This window comes from Thunnus thynnus, chromosome 13 (genome assembly GCF_963924715.1).
Source record: "Thunnus thynnus chromosome 13, fThuThy2.1, whole genome shotgun sequence".
In the NCBI taxonomy this organism is placed as follows: domain Eukaryota; kingdom Metazoa; phylum Chordata; class Actinopteri; order Scombriformes; family Scombridae; genus Thunnus; species Thunnus thynnus.
In genome coordinates, this window is record NC_089529.1 from 19498944 (window position 1) to 19518801 (window position 19858).

Below are 19858 nucleotides of genomic sequence, written 5' to 3' on the forward strand. Positions count from 1 at the left end.
TGTTCTTGCTTGTTTTTATGAATGTCTGACATACAGTAAGACTGTGCCACACTTTCCATTAATTATGTTTACATTTATTGTTGCATTTAAATGTCTTATGTGCTATTTCTTTCAACTAAAACCAATTCCTCTGGTTTGCATGTGTGGCAAACTTAAACTTGAAGATTTGTTTTTACAACAATTTTTCAGTGCCCGCTTCTCTTGTTCCTGTTGTTACTGTGCGTTTCCGTGTTTGTTTTTTCCAAAAATGTTACCAGATGGATCATAGATTATAACTTTGAGCTGTAATAAGTCATTACTTGTCATTAAATCATGCACAAAGTTTATTTCTGTCCATAGGAAAACTAGGACATAGACTCCCGTTGTGTGAAAATCATGGGAAACAAAATGCAAGTGTGTGGCATGTGTGCACGTCTTAGTCTTCTGTATTATTTCAATATTTGCATGTGCACGTTTCTGCACCCTCATGTGAATGTGACAGTGAATATTCAACCAGGCCAATGTATCTGTGGAATGCACCATAAAAACCCTTTGAAGATTTTGCCTCACATCCTCTGTACTTCATCAGCAGAGGGAAATTAAGCCAATGAACCAAAAAATAGTGTTGTGCAGGGGGTGGGGGTGGGGGGGTGGGGAATAAGAAGAGCTGGGAATGGGAGAGTTAATGTGAGTCAGTCACACTGGATCCAGTCAGGACAACGGGTACACTCATTCCCTCAAGTGTGTTCTAAATATCAGGGAAGGGAATGTGTCATTTCAAACATACATGCAAAATCACTCTTGTGTGGAAATGCATGCATGTCGCACTCATACAGAAATACATACATACAACATAGTAGTGCCTCTGGCTACAGCCTAGCTAGCCTAGCCGTTACAACTTGAATAGTCCCATCCACTTGGGAGAGGGATACAGGAAAGACACTGAAAAAGTGTCATAAGATGTAACTTTTTTTAATATTGTGAAGGGGATATAAAGAAATGAGAGAGACAGAGAGAGATGTATTACCTGTTTGAAATGATTCCAGAGCCTGGGGCCCACAGGCTGTGAGCTCCCAGGTCAAGTTGGCAATAGAAGCTGGTACATTGGCTTTCAAAACACTCACTTTCCAAGGGTGTATTTAAAAGAAATACAATGCACTGAGGCGGCATAAAAGAGCTTGACAAGCATCTGTCATCTATTTGTTGTGTGTATATATATATATTTATGTATATATATATATACAGTACATATACAGTATATATATGTGTGTGTGTGTGTGTGCATGTGTATAACAGTGAGTGTGTGTGTGTGTTTGTGATTTCCAGGAAGATGAACTCTGGGCTTAGACGGTGTCCCTGTAAAACAAAAAGAAAAGAAGGAAAAGGAAATAGAATTAGTGACAGCAACAGCAACTGTGTGTGTTTGAGAGAGAAAAAGGGGCACCCTGGTACGCTGCCCAGAGTAAATAAAGGTTTCCCCTTAGATTTATGTAATATATTTTATCATATTCAAACATACACATATATGCATACAGACACCTACACATGCACACCCACTCCATTTCACATCCGTCCACATTTGCCAGCACACAAGCACAAACACACATTAGAATGATGTAACAGCGTACTCTGGTTCAATCTTGCTGTGAAGGCTGGCATCCATTCCAGGCTGAATTTAAATTTTGAATTTATTCAGTCCCTCACTGCCAATGTTGTTCACAAAGACCTTGTGAAACTTGTCTGGGAACCTCTGCCAGGTAGTTCACACCTCCACCTCCTCCGCCTGATGTGTTAAAGCAGGAGACACTTTTGACAGCACTGAGAGCCATTTTCAGCCAGAGAACTTGCATGGCCGTTGGCAAACAAAAGGCAGTTTTCTTTGTGTTTTTGGTTGGTAGGTGGGTGAGGGGGAAGTATGGGTTAGAGTACATGTAGGTGCTATGTGTCAATGTCCTTTAAAAGGAAAACACAGAGCCACAATTCTGCTCAATTTGATTGATTTCTCAATTGAATACTATTTCTAACATTGTACTGAATGCAGATTTGTGTTTGTTTAGGAACGCTGTGTGAATTGACATTCCAATTTAGTTTAAACCCATGCTTGGCCATATGGTGAAGGAAGCACTTTATGTTCTAGTCCGACAATATTTCACCATACTGTATATGCTAATTGTGCACTAATTGTTAGATTTGAATTAAGCATTTTACACATAGTACGTATACTGTATGTTTTCACCGTAGGAGGGCGTGAACATTTCAGATGAGTAATAGCATGGCTATATGTAACACGACTACAAATTAGATACAAGTATGTGTTTGTCCGTGTCAGTGTGCTTCCAAAAAAAGCTATTAGTGCAAATACAGCATTATTTAAATTCATAGAATTAGATGCCAACAAAGGTCTCAAAATCCAGCCAGTGCTAACACAACAAAATGGAAAAGGTTCAGTCTAAATTGACAAGAGTGCAGACAAAAACAACTAAAAATTTAAATTAACATTTTAAATCTTCTTACTACTTTTTTTTTAGCAGTGTGAGAAGAAATAGCAAAAGCAACTTCATTTTTAAAATTAACAACAGCAAAACAAATCTTAACATTGGTTTTAAGATAAGGTGTCCTTATAAATGCATGAACATAACGGAAGGAAGAAAGTTTGTATTGAAGTCATTAACATTTTAGATATTCTTTATTGAGTTAAATGTATGGACTGTTTCCTCAGTGAGAGTTAACTGATAAAGCAGTATACATTATCAGTATTGGTGTTATCATTACCAGCAGTTTACTTATTATTATGCACTGATTGTAAAAACAGTTGACTCGAACATTATAACGATTTGAATGAACCCTGCCAGCCAGTTAGAAACAAATAATTTGCACTTTCTAACCATTACTGTTGATAAAAAAAAGTTATAAATATATTTATCTAAGAAAAAGCCTCACTTGCAAGTAATAACTTACAATAAAAGAACTGTATCCAGTGTGACTGGAGAGTAGCGTTCAGTGTCTTGCACTATAGGGTACACTTAGGTCATACAGCTACTGACAGACTCATATTGACTCTTGCAGAGACTGAACTTGTGACCTTATGGTGACAGGACTATTTCTCTTTAGATGAGGCTGCCCTGCTACATTAACTGTATTTGCTCAAGTAACCAGATGGCCAATATGCATCTATACAGTCGGTAAAGAAGACTGATAGGCAAGACATTGGTACAGTCCAACAGAGACAAGATTCCTCTTTTGCTCTGAAATGACTGGATGATTAATGCTGAGTAGATGAGGCAGAGGGACACCACTCTGCTTAGCCTGTTGGGCTGTCCTGTCTTATCAAAGAGGAGGCAGAGTACAGGCAGCTCAGGGAGAGAGAGATGGGGGGAAGGGGCGTGCGTGTGCATGTGTGTGCGTGTGTGTGTGTGTAGAGACAGGGAGGGGGTAGCAGAGAGAGAGAGAGAGAGAGAGAGTGTGTTTGAGTGTGTTTGAGAGATGGAGAAAGTGACACTGAAATAAAGTGAGAAATAGAGAAATCAATTGAGTGTGAGGGATAGTAGGAGAGAGAGAGAGAGAGAGAAAGAGAGAGAGTATCTGAATAGGAAAACAGAGAGGGAACAACTTTCTTGTATGAAAACAATTTATCTTCTAAGGATTTGTAAATGTTCACATTTCTCTGCTTGAGTGTGCACACAGACGTCCATTTAAACACAGGTAGCTGTGTGACAGATGCGCTCATGCAAGCACACACAAAGCAGGTGACAAAGGCGGATGTAGCAATTCCCATGGGGCCACGGAGAGAAATATGATAGATAGGGGATCGCTGTTTATATCGGTCTTCTTCGCTCCCTGTCTGAGTGGCCTGTAATTGAATGATCATTACACCAAAGTTATAGCTACGGCCTGCAGTCGAAAATAGGAATTGAGTTAGAAACAGCATTTAGTGGTTTTGATTTATGAGCAACAATAGGGAAGTTGTTTTTCAAGCCTGGCACTCTGATGGGCAATAAAGAGGAGCAAGGCTTATCGCCTGCTGTACCCACTCTGACACACATACACCAGTCAGCCTTCCAGCCAGCAACCAGTCAGTCAGCCAGCTGGGGTCCTTCATGGAAGGAAGTGTTTTCAGCAAATTTGTTTCCTTCATGTCTAGCCCTGAATGGTGCTATTCATTAAAATAGCCTCCAGTCGGTAGGCACTGCTGCCATGGCACATTTATACACTTGTTCGCCTGTATCCTCACAGAAGTAGACACACACACACACACACACACACACATCCACCTGCACTCACACTCACACAAACACTCCATTCTTCTGGTGCCTGCTATAATAAAAGCAAAGCTACAAAGAGAGAACGGGGTCTGTTGCATGCACTGCTATCTGCTTTCATTTAACTGTAGCTGTATATTTATCACTCTGGAGTGAAAAGGAATGCCCGCTTTCATTTAATGGATGTGATATTTGAATTAAGGTGGATCTAACTCAGCATCAAGGGGTCACTAGTGTGGGTGGCACTGCATAAAAATAGCCATGAAATGTAAAGCCTTAGCTGTGGAAGTGTAAAGCATTGTACAAGGATTGTGATTCAGCTGTGGTCCATATCACTGAGAAGGAATGCTTTCATTTTCACAAAAGCAGGTGTCTACAATCGCTCTTTTCAGACTCACGATTCAGCTCAGTCACATGTGTGTTACTGTAATCTTAACTTTCATTTCCAACATGCAAATTTGTTGGCCAGATCTCAAATCGGATTTCAATAAATCTTGGTTCTCCCAGGCTATATACACAAATCAAGGCAAGCCCTACTCCAACACAGAAGGTTTTGGTAATGCACTAGAAGCTGTTTTGCTTATCATCTTAGGCTAGTGCTACTCCCTAAGCCACACAGATCACTTCTCTCTCAATCACACAGATCATTCAGCGGTTGCATTGATCAGAATGTAAATTATATGTCACTGACTATATGTGACTTCATATATGACGGGAAGAACGCTGGCTAGTTTCAGTGTAATCTAATTTGTAAAGGTTGACATTTTATTTGTGGAAGGCCTGTTGGCAAGATACCGTTGCCTGATGTTAATGAGGGACTTCTTTCAAGAGACACATAAAAATCCAATTTGATCAAGACTGCATTTAACATATGTTGTGACCGACTTTGGGACCACAACAAAGGAGGGAGACACATGCCAAACTCAACAATAAGAAACTGAAATTTATAGTAAGCAATAACAAATAACAGCAATGAGATGTGAAGGTCACTATCAGTGATGTTTCAAAGTTTATGAACGCAGTGACTAACATGAGGAGTGTAAGAGATTAGGGGTGGGCCTGCATACAAATATGTTATTTGGCAAAGCATAAATATTGGGTTTTTTACGAGCATTTATTTTGCACAAATATTTTAAAAATAATTCGTTTTCGGGAAGAAAAAAAAACATGTCAAATACCAGTGTGCAGGTCAGTTACATCACTATCTCAGCCTCTCTCCTCTGCTCCCCTGTAACGTCCATCAGCAGGTCTCACTTAGGGGAGTCACATCGACCTGTTACATGACACACATTTCCTTATTTGGACATCACTCTCAGAGTTGGGGGTGCTCGCCGAGAATGTTTTTGACTGGTTATGCATGTTGGTCTATAGGCTAATTTGCATACACTCTCCGCTAACGGCTAGACAATTATGTGTTCACAACATCAGATATTCTTTTTGAATGGATAAAGTACTTCTGACTCCAACTCTGACTTCTACACAGATTGTTGCATTGTGGGTTGTTTGTAGCCTTAATGTTATGTTGCTAGGCTAGCAAGTGTCTTAAAGTCTGCATAGCGAGTGTGTTAACTTGCAGGAGTTTCTGAAGGCTCGTGTAACGTGTTTTTCTGCCACGGAGGAAATAAATTCATGACAAGTGAAAACGAGTCCAAAGCATCTTCCGACGTCTCTACTGCAGATATGGAATATGTCAAGCTGCCAATTACCACTGTTACAGAGGATAAGAAGCTCAAAAAGACAAACTAACTGCCAGAGAAAATAAGAGCCTGGCAGTAGAGTGTATGAGTATGTAACTATACTACGATGTGAATTATATTCAAAAAGTAATGTTATTTTTCCAAAAACTTTGGAAAAAGGGAAGGTCATCTTATAATCAGTGTTGTCTAATATTCATATTATTACTCGTATTTGTACCTCGAGTCCGTGTACATTATGCCATGAAGAGCTACTGTGACAAGACGCATTGAAAAACACTTTGAGGAGAAGGATGAGCTAAAACAAAGATGCCAAAAAGGACATAAACTTAGTTAAAATGTTCTCAGGCTTGTTGGTACAAAGCCATTTTCTGAGTTCAAATGAACTCAACTGGAAATTCTACCACACCATCTGCAGCCACAGCATTAGGTGATGGGTTTCATTCATGTTAGACATCTTGACATTTACAGTGAGGGTGATGTAACCACAATCGATCAAAGTGACAACCTGTGGTTGTACATGTTCTTTGCACTGGCTGGACATCTACTGGTTCTAACACCTCTGGGATTTTCAGCTATCAGCCCTGGGGCAATGTGTGTTCTATCACCTTCTCTTTCCTTTCATCACTCCCCCTACTCACTGCACTTGCTCAATAATACACTTGAATGTTCTGTATGTACAGACAGCCCTGTGTTTTGCACATAGTCACAGGCATAAAAATTCATACAGAAACATGTTATTTCCCTGGTCCTCCTCTCCTACAAGCAGTTTGTCAGGATCTGCTTTCTCACTTGCAGTCCCAATCAATTAATAGAAACAGTTAAGAGAGTGTCACTAAGAGGGTTGGTCTATCCCGATGTCTGCCAACACTGTCATGTCATCTGACTTGTCTCAGCTCAGGCCTCGGGGCTTTTCCCTTTTTAGAGAAAGAGCAAGGCAGGGAATGAAAGGAGCTGAACCCACACAGTTAAAACCCCTTGGAGTCAGGAGTAGTGATGCGCATCGATAGTGTGCACATAAATGCACAACCAGGCATATGCGTTTATATAGATCATATGTTAAGACACATCAGACACAAACTTGCACACAGACATGCATCATAAACAGCTTTCGCCTTCAACCAGTATAACCCTCAGCATTCTGTCAAAGTGTCAAACCTTACAGGCTCCATAAAGGTGATGTATAAGGGCAACATACATCTCTGATGTGATCAAAACACTGCAGTGTGATTTCATCTCCTGACAGACCAAACCAGTATCACAGCAGTTTGTGAAATAGTGACGGAATTTAATCTATAGATTTGTGCACATGGACACAAATTTTCCTTTTCTTTGTGACACTCAGCAAGACTTTCAAACTAATGTATTTCAATCGGAAATAAGTTTCGTGCCTGCACCATGTTTTTTGGGGGTTTTTTTTCTGTCACTTTGGACTTGGGAGCACAGAAGCTGTATTGTTTTTTTCTCATTTGTTATTCAGTTTTTTAACTATACCTGCTACATTACTCAAAATTTAATCTCAAGATTTTATCCTTGTTTTTATTTCTTTATTTTAATTTTGTCAATGGTCACGTTGAATGATGTGGCTCACGGAAGGGCATTGTGTTATGGGCGGACTTGACGCATTTGACTCTTGTTTTGGCTGAAATATCTGAAATAAACCAACATCTTTTTCTTAACAATGGATCATCTACATGCAGTGTATCTTATCTTTTGACGACTCTATTTACAACCCAAAACTGGAAAAACTACAACTGTGATGCTGATTTGTATCAAGCAGCATGGCGTGGCCCTGGGGAATTGTAGTTATAAAAATATTAGTGCATTTCCTAGAATTGGATGTTGTAAATACTGAATTGAGAGCACACTGAGGAGTTTAAGGGGATGGTAAACACATTTGTGTTATCAGATTTTAAATATCTAATTGTTAAATGAGTATAAAATAGTTAACCATAATTTACCCATATTTGACAGTGCCCCCATGTGTTGACTATACTCACATGATAGATGAGGTCAACAGCTCTCTATAACAGTTGGTGCCATGTCTGTTGCCACTTTTGCTGCTAAATTATAAGCCTTCAAACATGCTCTGAGGTCAAGGTTCAAAGGTCAGTTTTTCAAAGCAGGAGCCATGTAGAATCTTCATACTAATATATGTTACTCCCCAGGTCGAGACTTTTCCAATGATGTATTTAGTTTAGCTCGTTTAGTTTTTCTCATTACATGGACACAAGTCACCCAAGGCCTTCTTTCAGAGAGCACTTTGAAGGCCCAATATAAAAAATTAAGCTTTTTGTTTGTTTGTTAGTTAGTTGTTTTTTTCCGTGGAAATAGTGACAAAATTAGTCACCTTCAGAGATTACAATACTGCTGACAATCTAGGGCATTACTACAGAAAAAGCAAAAATGTCAGCTTCAGCTATACATTATGTTTAGTGCGGATTAGTAAATATTACCTTGCTAACATGCTAAAGCAAAAATATTACCCGCCAGCATTTTCATTGTGACCACATTAGCAGGCTGACGGTGAGTTCAGCCCAAAGCACTGCTGTGCCTTAATACAGCCTCACAGAGCCGCTATCTACTTGCACACATACTGAATACATATGGGTTTCCTTACCATCATTCATAGTTCACTGTATATGGGAAGCAAAGACACCTACAGGGTGTGATTACTGCAGCCCATTTGCACTGTACAGTGCTAGACACACTGAAAAAACACTGAATGACAAATACAGAGCCTGCCAGTGTTGCCTGGTGGTCTTGTATCACAATTATAACCCACCTCCTGTATCAAGCCTGTGACCACGATTCAACTCTGCTAGCATGTTCGAAAAAGCCATATGGTAAATAATTAGAGCTGAGAGGGTAAGAGCTTTGTGTGGTTGCTGAATAATATATGGGCTCTTGAGCAAGTAAAGAAAAGAAAAAAAAACATATAATAGAGACAGATACATATTGCACATTCCCGTACCATCCCATACCCCATGACACACACATATACTCACATGCACACAAAAAAGAGAACTAATACACAAAGTCAAGGACAACTGCACTGTACAGCCTGTGAAATGTACATTTGATCTACCATACAACATTATCTGTGAGTGCTGGGGCAGTTATGTGCCCTGAATCAGGTGGTGTGATTTAAAATATAGCTTTAAAAGTGATCATTGTGCTCAAGATTTTACACATACATTACAGACTCTGTGCTATCTATTATACTGTATGTAATGTGGCCCTAAAAGTACTCACATATACATTGCTTACCTACTGCAAGGAATCTTCCTTTAGACATGTTAAAGTCCCCTCCACTCAAAAAATTGTTTTTCTACTTGTTCCCTCTGTTGAATGTTTGAGCTCCACTGTGCAAATATGATGTATGTGCAGAGTTTGACACTAGAAGACTGTTTTCACATTCATCTGCGTGCTCACTGAAAATCTTAGTTAAAGGGGTGTGCCTATGTGCACGATTTGTGACATCACAACTAGTTTGGAACCAATCACGGGCCAGTATTCAACTTACATAAATGTAATGTGGAAAGTTGAAGTAGAAGACATCTTTTGTCCAACAGTTAAACTTTTGAAATTAAAAATATTGCATATTCATAGATTCTTGAGTTTTTAATGAGGGAGAAGGAAGACATGTCATTTTAGGGGTTCGAATGAGATTACTGAACTTTTTTTGTGAAAAAACATATTAGACACTAATTGCTATTCAAAGCAGAGTATTTTATACACATCTTAAAACATGTCTAGAAGGGATCTTTAATAAAATAGTTGACCAATGGCGGGTTCCAACAATTTTGATGAATTCAGACAGCTCATCAACATCAGCACCAACTTTGTAAGGTGACAGTGAACTACATGTCACCAAACATTGAAAACTTTTGGGAATTTCACCAAAACAATCAGTTTCAATCGCTTACTGTAAACATAAAAGTGAAAAGTAGGACATGTGGTTGCCTGTTTTGACTAAGAAAAGAGTTTATTTTTTCAGTGGACAGTACTGACCAATCCACTGGATGTCTAATTGAATATACACACAATTACAGGATTTGTGCATATATTTTGAAGTAGCCTGATTGACGTTGTGCTCAGTTTAATCAAATTAATCATAAAGAGGTAGTGGCATAAAAATAGTCCCACCACCACTATTTGTTTTAAGCAGCAACACCACCCTGTGCTCCAAGTGCAAAAAAACAATTGCTGGAATTATTTGTAACAACCATGCCATCTGTTCACCTGGACATTTCCATGGTGTCCTTGGTGAGATAGACAATCCAGTAGACCAGGTTAAAGGCGCCAAACGAAAGAGGAAAGAGGATGCGTGAGTATTTGTCAATGATGCTGGTGCCAGTCAGAACATTGTTGGCTGGTACAGCTGAACCCTGCTGCAAGAAGGCTTGGGCATTGACGGGAGGGTTGGGGAATGTTTTGGCAGGGCGGTCAAACAGCGGGGCAGAGTTCATCCTCTTCTTCAACACACTACTGGCATCCACCTTGGACGGGAAAAGAGGAGAAATATAGAAACCGTAAGAGGAAATTCACATTAAAGAGAATATTACATGATTTAACATGAGGGTATTAATAATAAAACTGGTGCTGTGCTGTTGTACCCACAGAGTCATAAAATCATATCTTATGTGCTAAGAATGTTAATGCAACAGTACAAACTGAATCTACATGTGAAAGGACAACACGTTATAGTTGCAAAGAGGAGGTATCTTATAAAATCAACACAATATACATAGAATTGAAAAAAGCAAAATGAAGTAAAGAAATCAAGAAAAATCCATCTTGATGTTATTTGTGCAGCTGTGAGTTGATCAGTACATGTGGGAATTTGTGAAAAAAATAAAAGATGTCTAGAATGTCAATGAGTACCACAGTAATTAAGCACAACAAAGGAAATCAATGATGTTTTGTTTTTGATTTGATGTGATTTCAATCAACCCGTTCAATGAAGACTGATGCAGTTGTGGGAAGCAAACAAGACACATTAAACAAAAGAGGCTCACAGTATATTGACACATGGTTATCGCCATGCCTCATCAACTTTCAGTAAACCAGTGTGATCTCAGCACATGCTCCCTGCTCCAATAGTTGTAAATCAGATTCAGTATGTGTACAAAGAGAAAGGGAGAGTACATCTGGGTAATAGGTTAAAGAACACCGTGTTGCCTGTAGGTAGAGTCAGAGAGGGTGAGAGAGAGAGACTGAAATAGAGTGCAATTTCCTTTTTAAACCAAAGAAAACAGTATAAAATCTTTTACACAAAGTACCACAGAAATAGAACAAACAGCCTCTTCTTGATGGCTCAAGGTAATCCCGGTATACACAACGGTAGCTCCACTGAATTATGATATTGCTGTCATTGAAATGAATGCATTATGGGCCTTTAAGGAGAAAATAATACAATATTTAACATGTCCCATGAGAAGACGTTATGCTTTATATGGATGTACAATGCATTTTGCCTGTGATTACAGGTATGACTATTTTCAACCAGATTTCATACTGAACATCATTATTTACTATTCATTTGCTAGTTCAGTACCACATTTGCAAATGTAGTTTTCCTAAATTATATCAGATTCTGATTTTGTTATACAGTGTAAATAAACTAGTTCATTGACCAATTAATCTTCCAGCTGTCACAGTACATGTTTTTTCCAGACTACAATCTTGGAGCAAAACTGAACTTGTGAGATTTAGGCTGGATTTGTGATGTTACAGGATTACATGCCCCTCTACAGGTTGAGAAACTATTAAACCATTACAATCCTCTGCTGAGGGAAACCCTTCCAAAAATGCATGGTGGCCAAGCTCAAAAAAACAAAATAGATTAGTCTGAGTTATTAGTTTCACAAAACTTGACATACTGGCAAATGCAGAGTTTTCACCTAAGAGAAAATTTACAATTAAGAATTGTACAGAATGGTGTAATGTAAATAATTACACAATGTTGTAGAAGTTTGATTTGATGTTGCCTTCGTCTCTAAAACAACCTCATCAGTCATTCCATGGCAGCAATCTTGAAATGTACAGTTCATATGACCATTCAACACAGTGGATTTGATTAAATTGAACCATTCTAATCATTTCAGCTCTGTGGAAAGCTCTGATGTCAGGAGCATAACCATGGAAACATATAACAGAAGAAAAAGGGTTTTTTTCATATTAGAAATGAAAGTCTAAGGATAGAGGGTGCCATATGTTGTACAGATTGTAAAGCTCTCTGAGAACATTTTATGATTTTGCTATATATACAGTAAATTCCCTTGACTTGAATTGACTGTATATTAAAGTAACAGACTCTCTTTCGGTCTAAAAAAATACAGAATAATTTTCTTCCTCACTGGTAAACCATAAAACTGTTAACTGTGGTATCTGTAAAACACAAGATCATCTTTCACTGTGGTAAAGTACTGATAGTTGCTAAGTATAGAGTGTGACAGAGAGAGATAGAGGCAAGAGAAAGACTAATGCTGTGTTATGATCAAACAATACGAAATCCTTAAATTCTCTCCAGGCTTCATTAACACAGTACATTTCGTTAAGGGACAGCAATTGACAGTAAAACATTCTTTTCAGCATTCACTTTGAAAGAGATGAGGGTGAAAATGTAATGGGGTGCTTTAAAAAGGTGTATGGCATGGAGGAAGGTATAAAAAAGCATTGGATCAAGATTTGTAAAACACCATAGCAACATAACAGCAGGGGGAGGGAGTGGTTCTAGGTGATCTAACAGCTCGTCATCACATCTTTAAATCCAATCATTGCTGAATTACAATATGTATGGTATGTTTCATCCTCTTGAATCACTACTCATTTGTAAGGTCATTGACAATTTGAAATTGAGGATTTATGCTCAACAGGAATGTGCTCTTGAAGGTCTATTTAATTTCTGTTGTCAATGGTTGGTGTCCAAAACTCTAACAACAACAGGCTGTGTCTTTAAATGTCAGCTACCTATCACTATAATGGTTTCTCTTGAGGTAAAAGAATATGCAGTGAATACATGTTCCCTGCATGGTCTATGTGGCATGTGTGTGTGTGTGCGTGCATGTGTACTGTACGTATGTGCAGCTGATCCGATACAAAAGCTATTTTTGATAATGACAACAGGCTTGCTTGGCTTCTTTCTGGTCAAATCCCAGAGGGATCAGCTCCTCTTCTCTTTATCCACTGCACTAGATTTCAACAGACCGACTTTGACACAGGGAGGATGGGCACTGACTGATGGATGTAGGGATGTTGTTTGGGTGTGGGAATGCATGTGTGGGGGTGGGTGGAATCTACATGTAAGTGTGTTTATGTGTAGGTGTGTGTATGAAATTAGGTTACACTAAATGCACTCTACCAATATGCCTTGCATGGGAATAAGTGCACCGAGGTTCATCTCTGTGGGTGTTGAGTGGGTGTGTATACGCTTGTGGATGATTATTAGGAGGTGGTGGAGAGGGATATGTGTATGTAAATGTAGGCTACTTTTTTATGTTAATGTATGTGCAACAAGCCAGTAAGTATCAGCCATGAAACTATTTTTACATTGTTTAGATTTAGAAAGTAAAGAAATGATTTAAAAAAAAGTTAAGAGTTAAGGTTATATGATATCACATGTGCTGCAAGAAAACAATGAAGCTGATAAGTGGTAACATAGACTACTTATTCATCAGTTGCAAATAAAATGTAATTTTTCGCTTTTACCGTACAACGTTCTCTAGATATCACAACACATTCTCAACATCTACTGGAAAGTACTGTTACTGGACTGACATATGCAAGAAATCAACACCTCAAAAGACTTCCTCTGATTTATGACTTCAAATCAGGCTCTCCCATCTCTTAGTTATATAATTCTGCACTGAAACTCGATGAAACCAAGTAGCCAATGGATTGCTATGTGACCATTGCTATTGCTATGAAAAGCGATAAAGCTTTCAAACATGCTAGTGACAACACAACGCCTTTTGCAACCTGAACAAATGATTCGGTCACATATTGTTCCTCATGTCAACCTTAGAAGAAATGTAAAAAATAGATCACAGATGTTTTCTTGGAATGATAATACGATTACTGGGGGTGAAACTAACACATAAATCCAACATTTCCACAGACTGAGCTTCTCTGCTCCGCTCCTTTGCTTCACTGGACATACAAAATATTTGATTTAAATGTGATGCAAACATTTTATCATTCTGGACAGACAGAGGATCACAAAAAATAGCTTGCAGATGCAACCCCACTTCTGGTTAACAGGTAAAAAAAACCCAATGTTTTGATGTTTTTCCCTAAAGTTTGAGTAGGAAATGTTACAGTATGTGACTGCGTGCTAGTCTAGCAAACGCACAAGGAAACACATGAATGAGCAAGCTGTTGACGTGATACACATTCATGCTGTCTGCAGAGGGCGTTAATGTAAACATGCAGTACATGCAAACCATAAATCACAAAGAAAAAGACAACCGCGATGTCCAATATGATATTAAGTGAAACTGGCTTCAGCCAATGTCTGTCATGGAAAGTGGGCCTCAGTTTCATGCTATTCCACTGATCTACAGTTGGTAATGATAGCATGCCAAGAAACATAGCAATGTGCCTGCAAAAGGCAGTGAGTGGAAGACTGCAATGTGTCAAAAATATTTAAAAAATGAAAAAAACAATTTTTATTTTATGAGTGAATATGAATATTTTATGAGGGAGGAAATGCAATCAACAGATTTGTCAGGACTCAAGGATACACACAATATGTCTTGGTGTGAAACACTGAATGTAAACATAAGCCTGTTTGTAAGAAAACTCTGCAGGGTACCTTTGGGTACACTACAGGACATCTCTCATTGTCAACAATCTTGCCTGAGCTTGAAAATCAGCACTCATTCAGTCTAATTATTAGGGCACCAGGTCACCGGGACAAATTCTTGAAAATCAGAGCTGTCCTGATTTAATCAGGATGTCTCTTCACCCAATCAGTGATCACCACTCCTATGACTGTTGGCACCTCTGGCTTGGCCCTAAATAAAGGTCCCCTCTGTCTATCTCCCCTCTTCTCCTTTTTTGCCTCCCACAAATTTTTTATTTCCTGCACCGCGTAATGCACCACCTACTCACACACCAACGACAATTCACATGTACACACAGATAAACACCCCCTTCCCCTTTATGTTTACAGTTGTACATTTGATTCATTAAAAGAACCATTTGTCTTGTTGTGAGGTTTCCTTTCCTGCTTTACCTAGCAGTCATAACAGGTCGTAATGTTTTAAATCGTGACTGGTGGATGGCTATTTCTATTCCCAGTGATACACCATTGTTTTTTTCCCTTTTCTCTGTGTAATGTAGAGTCTTCCCTCCTACATATTTGGTGAAAGCAGTCATTTTCTATGATGCATCCCTCCCACTCGCTCTTTCTCTCAGTGTAACACTGTCTCTCGCACAGAACACAACACAAAAACAAATCACACTGGCCTCTCACATCCCTCTCTCCATCTTGCTCCACCAAAACGGACTGGGCCAGCTTTCTCAGCCTCCACTCCGCTTCAGTGTGGTGGCTGCCCTCCTCCTTGCGAGCCTGCAGTGATCTGCTGGATATTCCCTTAATCTATGGCTCTTACATAATCTGCAGCAACATCGTTCACAGAGCCACTGGCTGTCTCCTCGTGTCACTCTCTGTGGTTATCACACAGTTACAGGGCAGAATAGAGGACTGGGAGAGAGGGATGGATGGATGATAGATATAGTGTAGATGGATGGATGGATAATACATTGTATAGATGGATGAGTGCATTGTATAGATGTAGGGGGAATCATTTGCTACAGATTACACGTGTGCATATATATGCGCCTGTATACGTGTTTAAGTGTGTGCTGCAGATTATATGTGGATGTGTGTAGGACTGTGAGGACTAGCATGAATAAAGTGGAGATTGTGTTTCAGTGTGCGTATATATGGACAGCACATTCAAGCAAAAAGAGAGGGAGAGAGGCAAATGAGAGTTGGTAAAGAGATATGCGTGTGCATGAGACAAGACAGGGAGAGAATCTGTGAAGAGAGAATAGAGGGTATAAATGAAGAGCACAACAGGGGACAAGAGAAGAAACAGGAAAAGTGGAATAAAGTAACATGTTGGTGCATTTTTGTATGCGTGGAGGGATGGAGGTATAGACGAGACATGAGCGAGAACATAATTTTCTCTGGGATGACGCAGAGGATGGAAGATTGTATATACTATGCATTGTTTACATTGCATATAAGTATGACTGAAAATAAGCACAATGGTAAACAGTGGTGGGAAAGCGATATGTTGAAAAAGCTCCCTGGTCAAGTCAGAACGTGAAAAATTATACATTAGCAGTATAAAAAGAATGTAAACCATCTAAACCAGGAAGCACCAAACACAATGGCATAGAAGGCTCTCCTGAGTAATCAGTGTTATGTGGATGTTGAACCACTGGGACAGCTGACTATGACCTTCACCACAGTGACCAGCACAACCAGTCAACCTCAGAGCCACATACCAGTCTCATTCATCAGAGCATTTTGACAAACACCTTAAAAAAAAGTCCAGTAAACAATGGAGCAAAGAAAACAAATTACACAGCAAACTGACTGAAAACCAATTCCTCAACAGAGCAATTCAACTGCCAGAATATCTCAAAATACAAAAAACTGAATGAAAGCAAAATACAGAGTAAACAACCATCAACTGGTTCTGATTCTGAATAAACAGTTTTGCCTTCACTTCACAATAGAAAAGTATTAATTTGTGCAACTTGTATAACTAGTGAGCATCCTTTAAAAGCAGAAAACAAGACTTGTTTAGCCTCCACAAGAGAAAGGAGGGGGAGAAACCGGGAGAAAAGGGGGATTGCATAGAATATCATAAAAGGCTAAGTCATTTGGTGAGTAACTATTTTTGCTTTGTTTTATTCACAACAACTACTAACTCTATCACAGTGCAAGAAATCATTTTTACACAACAGTGAAATTGAAGTTATAGCTTGTCCTCAGATAGTTCAGTGATGTTAAAGTTGGTAAATGTTTAGCTAGCCAGTGTTTTTCACAGTTAGAGTGGCAGCCGAATGACATTAATTGGCACTAAACGTCTGTAGACTTAGTTGTAACACTGCAAAGGTAAGAGAATAAGTGTATTGCTTTGTCCTAATTGAAAATTGGCACTACGTTGATGAAGGTGTGGTCAGCAACAGCTTCGTGGGTGGGCCGTTTGTCATTCATGACTAACGTTAAAGGACCAGTGTGTAGGATTTAATGGCATCTAATGGTGAGGTTGCAGATTGTAGAAACATGGCAGCAATGGCAGGCTCCATGGAAGAGGACCCGCTCCCTATGTAGATGAATAAAGGGCTAATTCTAAGGTAACGAAAACACAATAATTCTCATTTTCAAGTGAATATACATTAATGAAAACATATTTATGAATATTATATTGGATTTCTGCCAAGTCTGTTCCGCTAGATGACACTAAATACTAAAAATTGCACCTTTAAACCTGTAACAAATGTAGGAAACAACACATGTTTTGGTTTTAAATCGATGCATGTTGATGTTTAAGCCCTTGAGTTATTTTAGTGTGAGGTTAAAGTTGGTTAATGAAGCCACAGTTAAAGAATATTCTGTGTCCAAATGCAATCTGCAAACACAGGCTGTTGTAGAAACTGATACTTAAGTTTGCACAATTGAACCATCTTGTAACATTTTAGAAGTAATTTTTATAATTAACCATATAGGTATTACAACATTTATGAAATGTTTTTGTTTGTTTGTTTGTTTGTTTGTTTGTTTGTTTGTTTTTTATTTAACAATAGCATAATGTGTGATAGGTAGACAGCTGGCACATTTTGTTAAGTTGGCAATCAGTAAAATGGGTCTGTAGTCACCACAACTTTTCTCCGTAATTTCACATTTTTGGTTAGTACCCAAACAATTTGACAGACTTTTGGAAAGATTCATCAGTCAGCAACATGTGACAACAATACAAAATACAATCTAAATATAGTTTAAAATCTTTACATTTATTTCAAGTATCATGATGACACTGAATTTTTCTTGCAGTGTAGTTTGCCATTAATGTGCCATCTGAGGAAAGCATAAAGACAAAAGCCCATTTCTGTGTGATTTTTGCAAGCAGATTTTTTTCTTGTTTTTCATCTTCAGCATTAAAAAACGCAGCATCATAGGCAATATAACTTATTGTAAGAATCAATGAATTAATTATTTGTGCCTTTATTTTTAAACAAATAAATGAAGAATTCAAAATGATCCCTACTGTTAACCTGGAGACAACATTCATGGCAGACATGGACCAGTACAAGTAGGTGATGTTGTTGTTGTTGTAGCTGACCATGATTTATACATTATCTCAGGCTATGGGTGGCTCTGTGCTGGTTAAGTGTCACTGGAGAGTGAATATTGGGCTTAAATTTGACAGGTGGGCAGAAATACAATGTCAAATGAACGCTTACATTTCTTATTATCTCCTGGGTTTGTTAAAAGGCAACTGTTTGAAACCCTAACACTTATAAGTCAGATGTTGTTTATGGCTTAGTCCTCTGCTCCCAAGTGGCTAAGAAAAAAAAAACATTAATTAAAACCACAACTATAAATACTAAAGTGGAAAACAAACAAATTGTGAGATGGAACATGAAAGGCAGAGTAAATTTGATAACAAAGTTAAATTTAAAAGCCTTCTTAAAAATTTCCACATCCAGCCATCATTCAGCACTTGTTCCAACAGAACAGAACAAACAATAGTGAATAATTATTAATTAGCAAATTTAATGTTTTTGGGGTTTTTTTGCTGTTTTTCCTCTTTTTCTTCTTTTTTACTTGGAGTATTATAATGCATAATTGAAATAGAAAATTCTAACTAATTAATCGAGTTATAATGGCTTTCTTTAAAATTATCAACTTATTATTATTTGATTACACAATAGAGATTGGTAATTGGTACAGTCCAGGGCTCATAAACCTCATCCTTCAGTCCTTTTTCCCAGTAATGTAATTATTAAAAACCCATCCTCATGGAGGAGCAGTTTAACATTTTTTTCTTATTCACAGGATCATTCTGTGGAAAGGAGAGGTTGCTATCCATGGCTTAGTGGTGTATCTTAGGGTAAAGGAGGAGGATCACTTCAAAGAGCAGTTGGTAGGTAAATCAAACACTTAAGTTCAGACACACTATACTTTGTGTTACTCTCGTTTTAAATATAATGACTTAAAACACTGACATTGATTCTGACCTACTTATCCCAGGATCGTGGGGATATAACCAATGAAATGATGAAGGTTGTCGTAACCAGAGGTGCCATAATGTCTGATCCAGCCAGTGCAAGGATCGTGATTCAGGGAGCAGAAGTCCTGGAAGACCTGGACGTACCCAGAGCCTGTGCCTTGCTAATGGGGCTGATATGAGCACTCAACCTCAGCTACCAAAAAGAACTGAAAAACGCTTTTGAAGTGTGTCAAAAGATATTCCTTGAGCTGGATGGTCTGAAAGCCAGTCTGAAGGTAATGTCTGTAAAAAATAAACTGCAGTACTAAAAATGTGAAGAATTAGGCTGTCTTCAAATTCAGCAGGAGATGTTGCACTGTTATATGTTTGTAAAGTTTTGTTGTGCAACATCCAGCAGCTGTATTGTTGACAGTTGGCAGTATACTGGGTACACCTAACTAAAACTAATGTAGTTGAATACAACAGCACTGCAATAAATCCTACAAGCATGAATGTTACAATGGTCAGTGTTTTGAGACAGTTTTATAGGGGTGTTAGTTTAACTTTATGGTCATTTTGGAGGCTGCAGTTTGCGATGTTTAACTGTATTGTGTGCTATTGAGGTGCTATCAATCTTTAGTCTTCCCCCACTGAAATAAATGGGGTGGACTAAACAGTGCCACACCAG

The 19858-nt window shown here is 38.5% G+C and overlaps 1 protein-coding gene across 1 annotated transcript in view; it reads right to left on the bottom strand.

The window, feature by feature from the left end:
• Positions 1–683: 683 nt before the first annotated feature.
• Positions 684–19858, bottom strand: part of gabra6b (gamma-aminobutyric acid type A receptor subunit alpha6b) — a 30450-nt gene continuing 11275 nt past the window's right edge. The window contains exons 9-10 of the mRNA XM_067608508.1: positions 10178–10434; positions 684–1335 (exon numbers count right to left, since the gene is read on the bottom strand). Coding sequence (XP_067464609.1) covers positions 1323–1335; positions 10178–10434 — 270 coding nt within the window. The 3' untranslated portion in view covers positions 684–1322. The remainder of the gene's footprint in view (positions 1336–10177; positions 10435–19858) is intronic.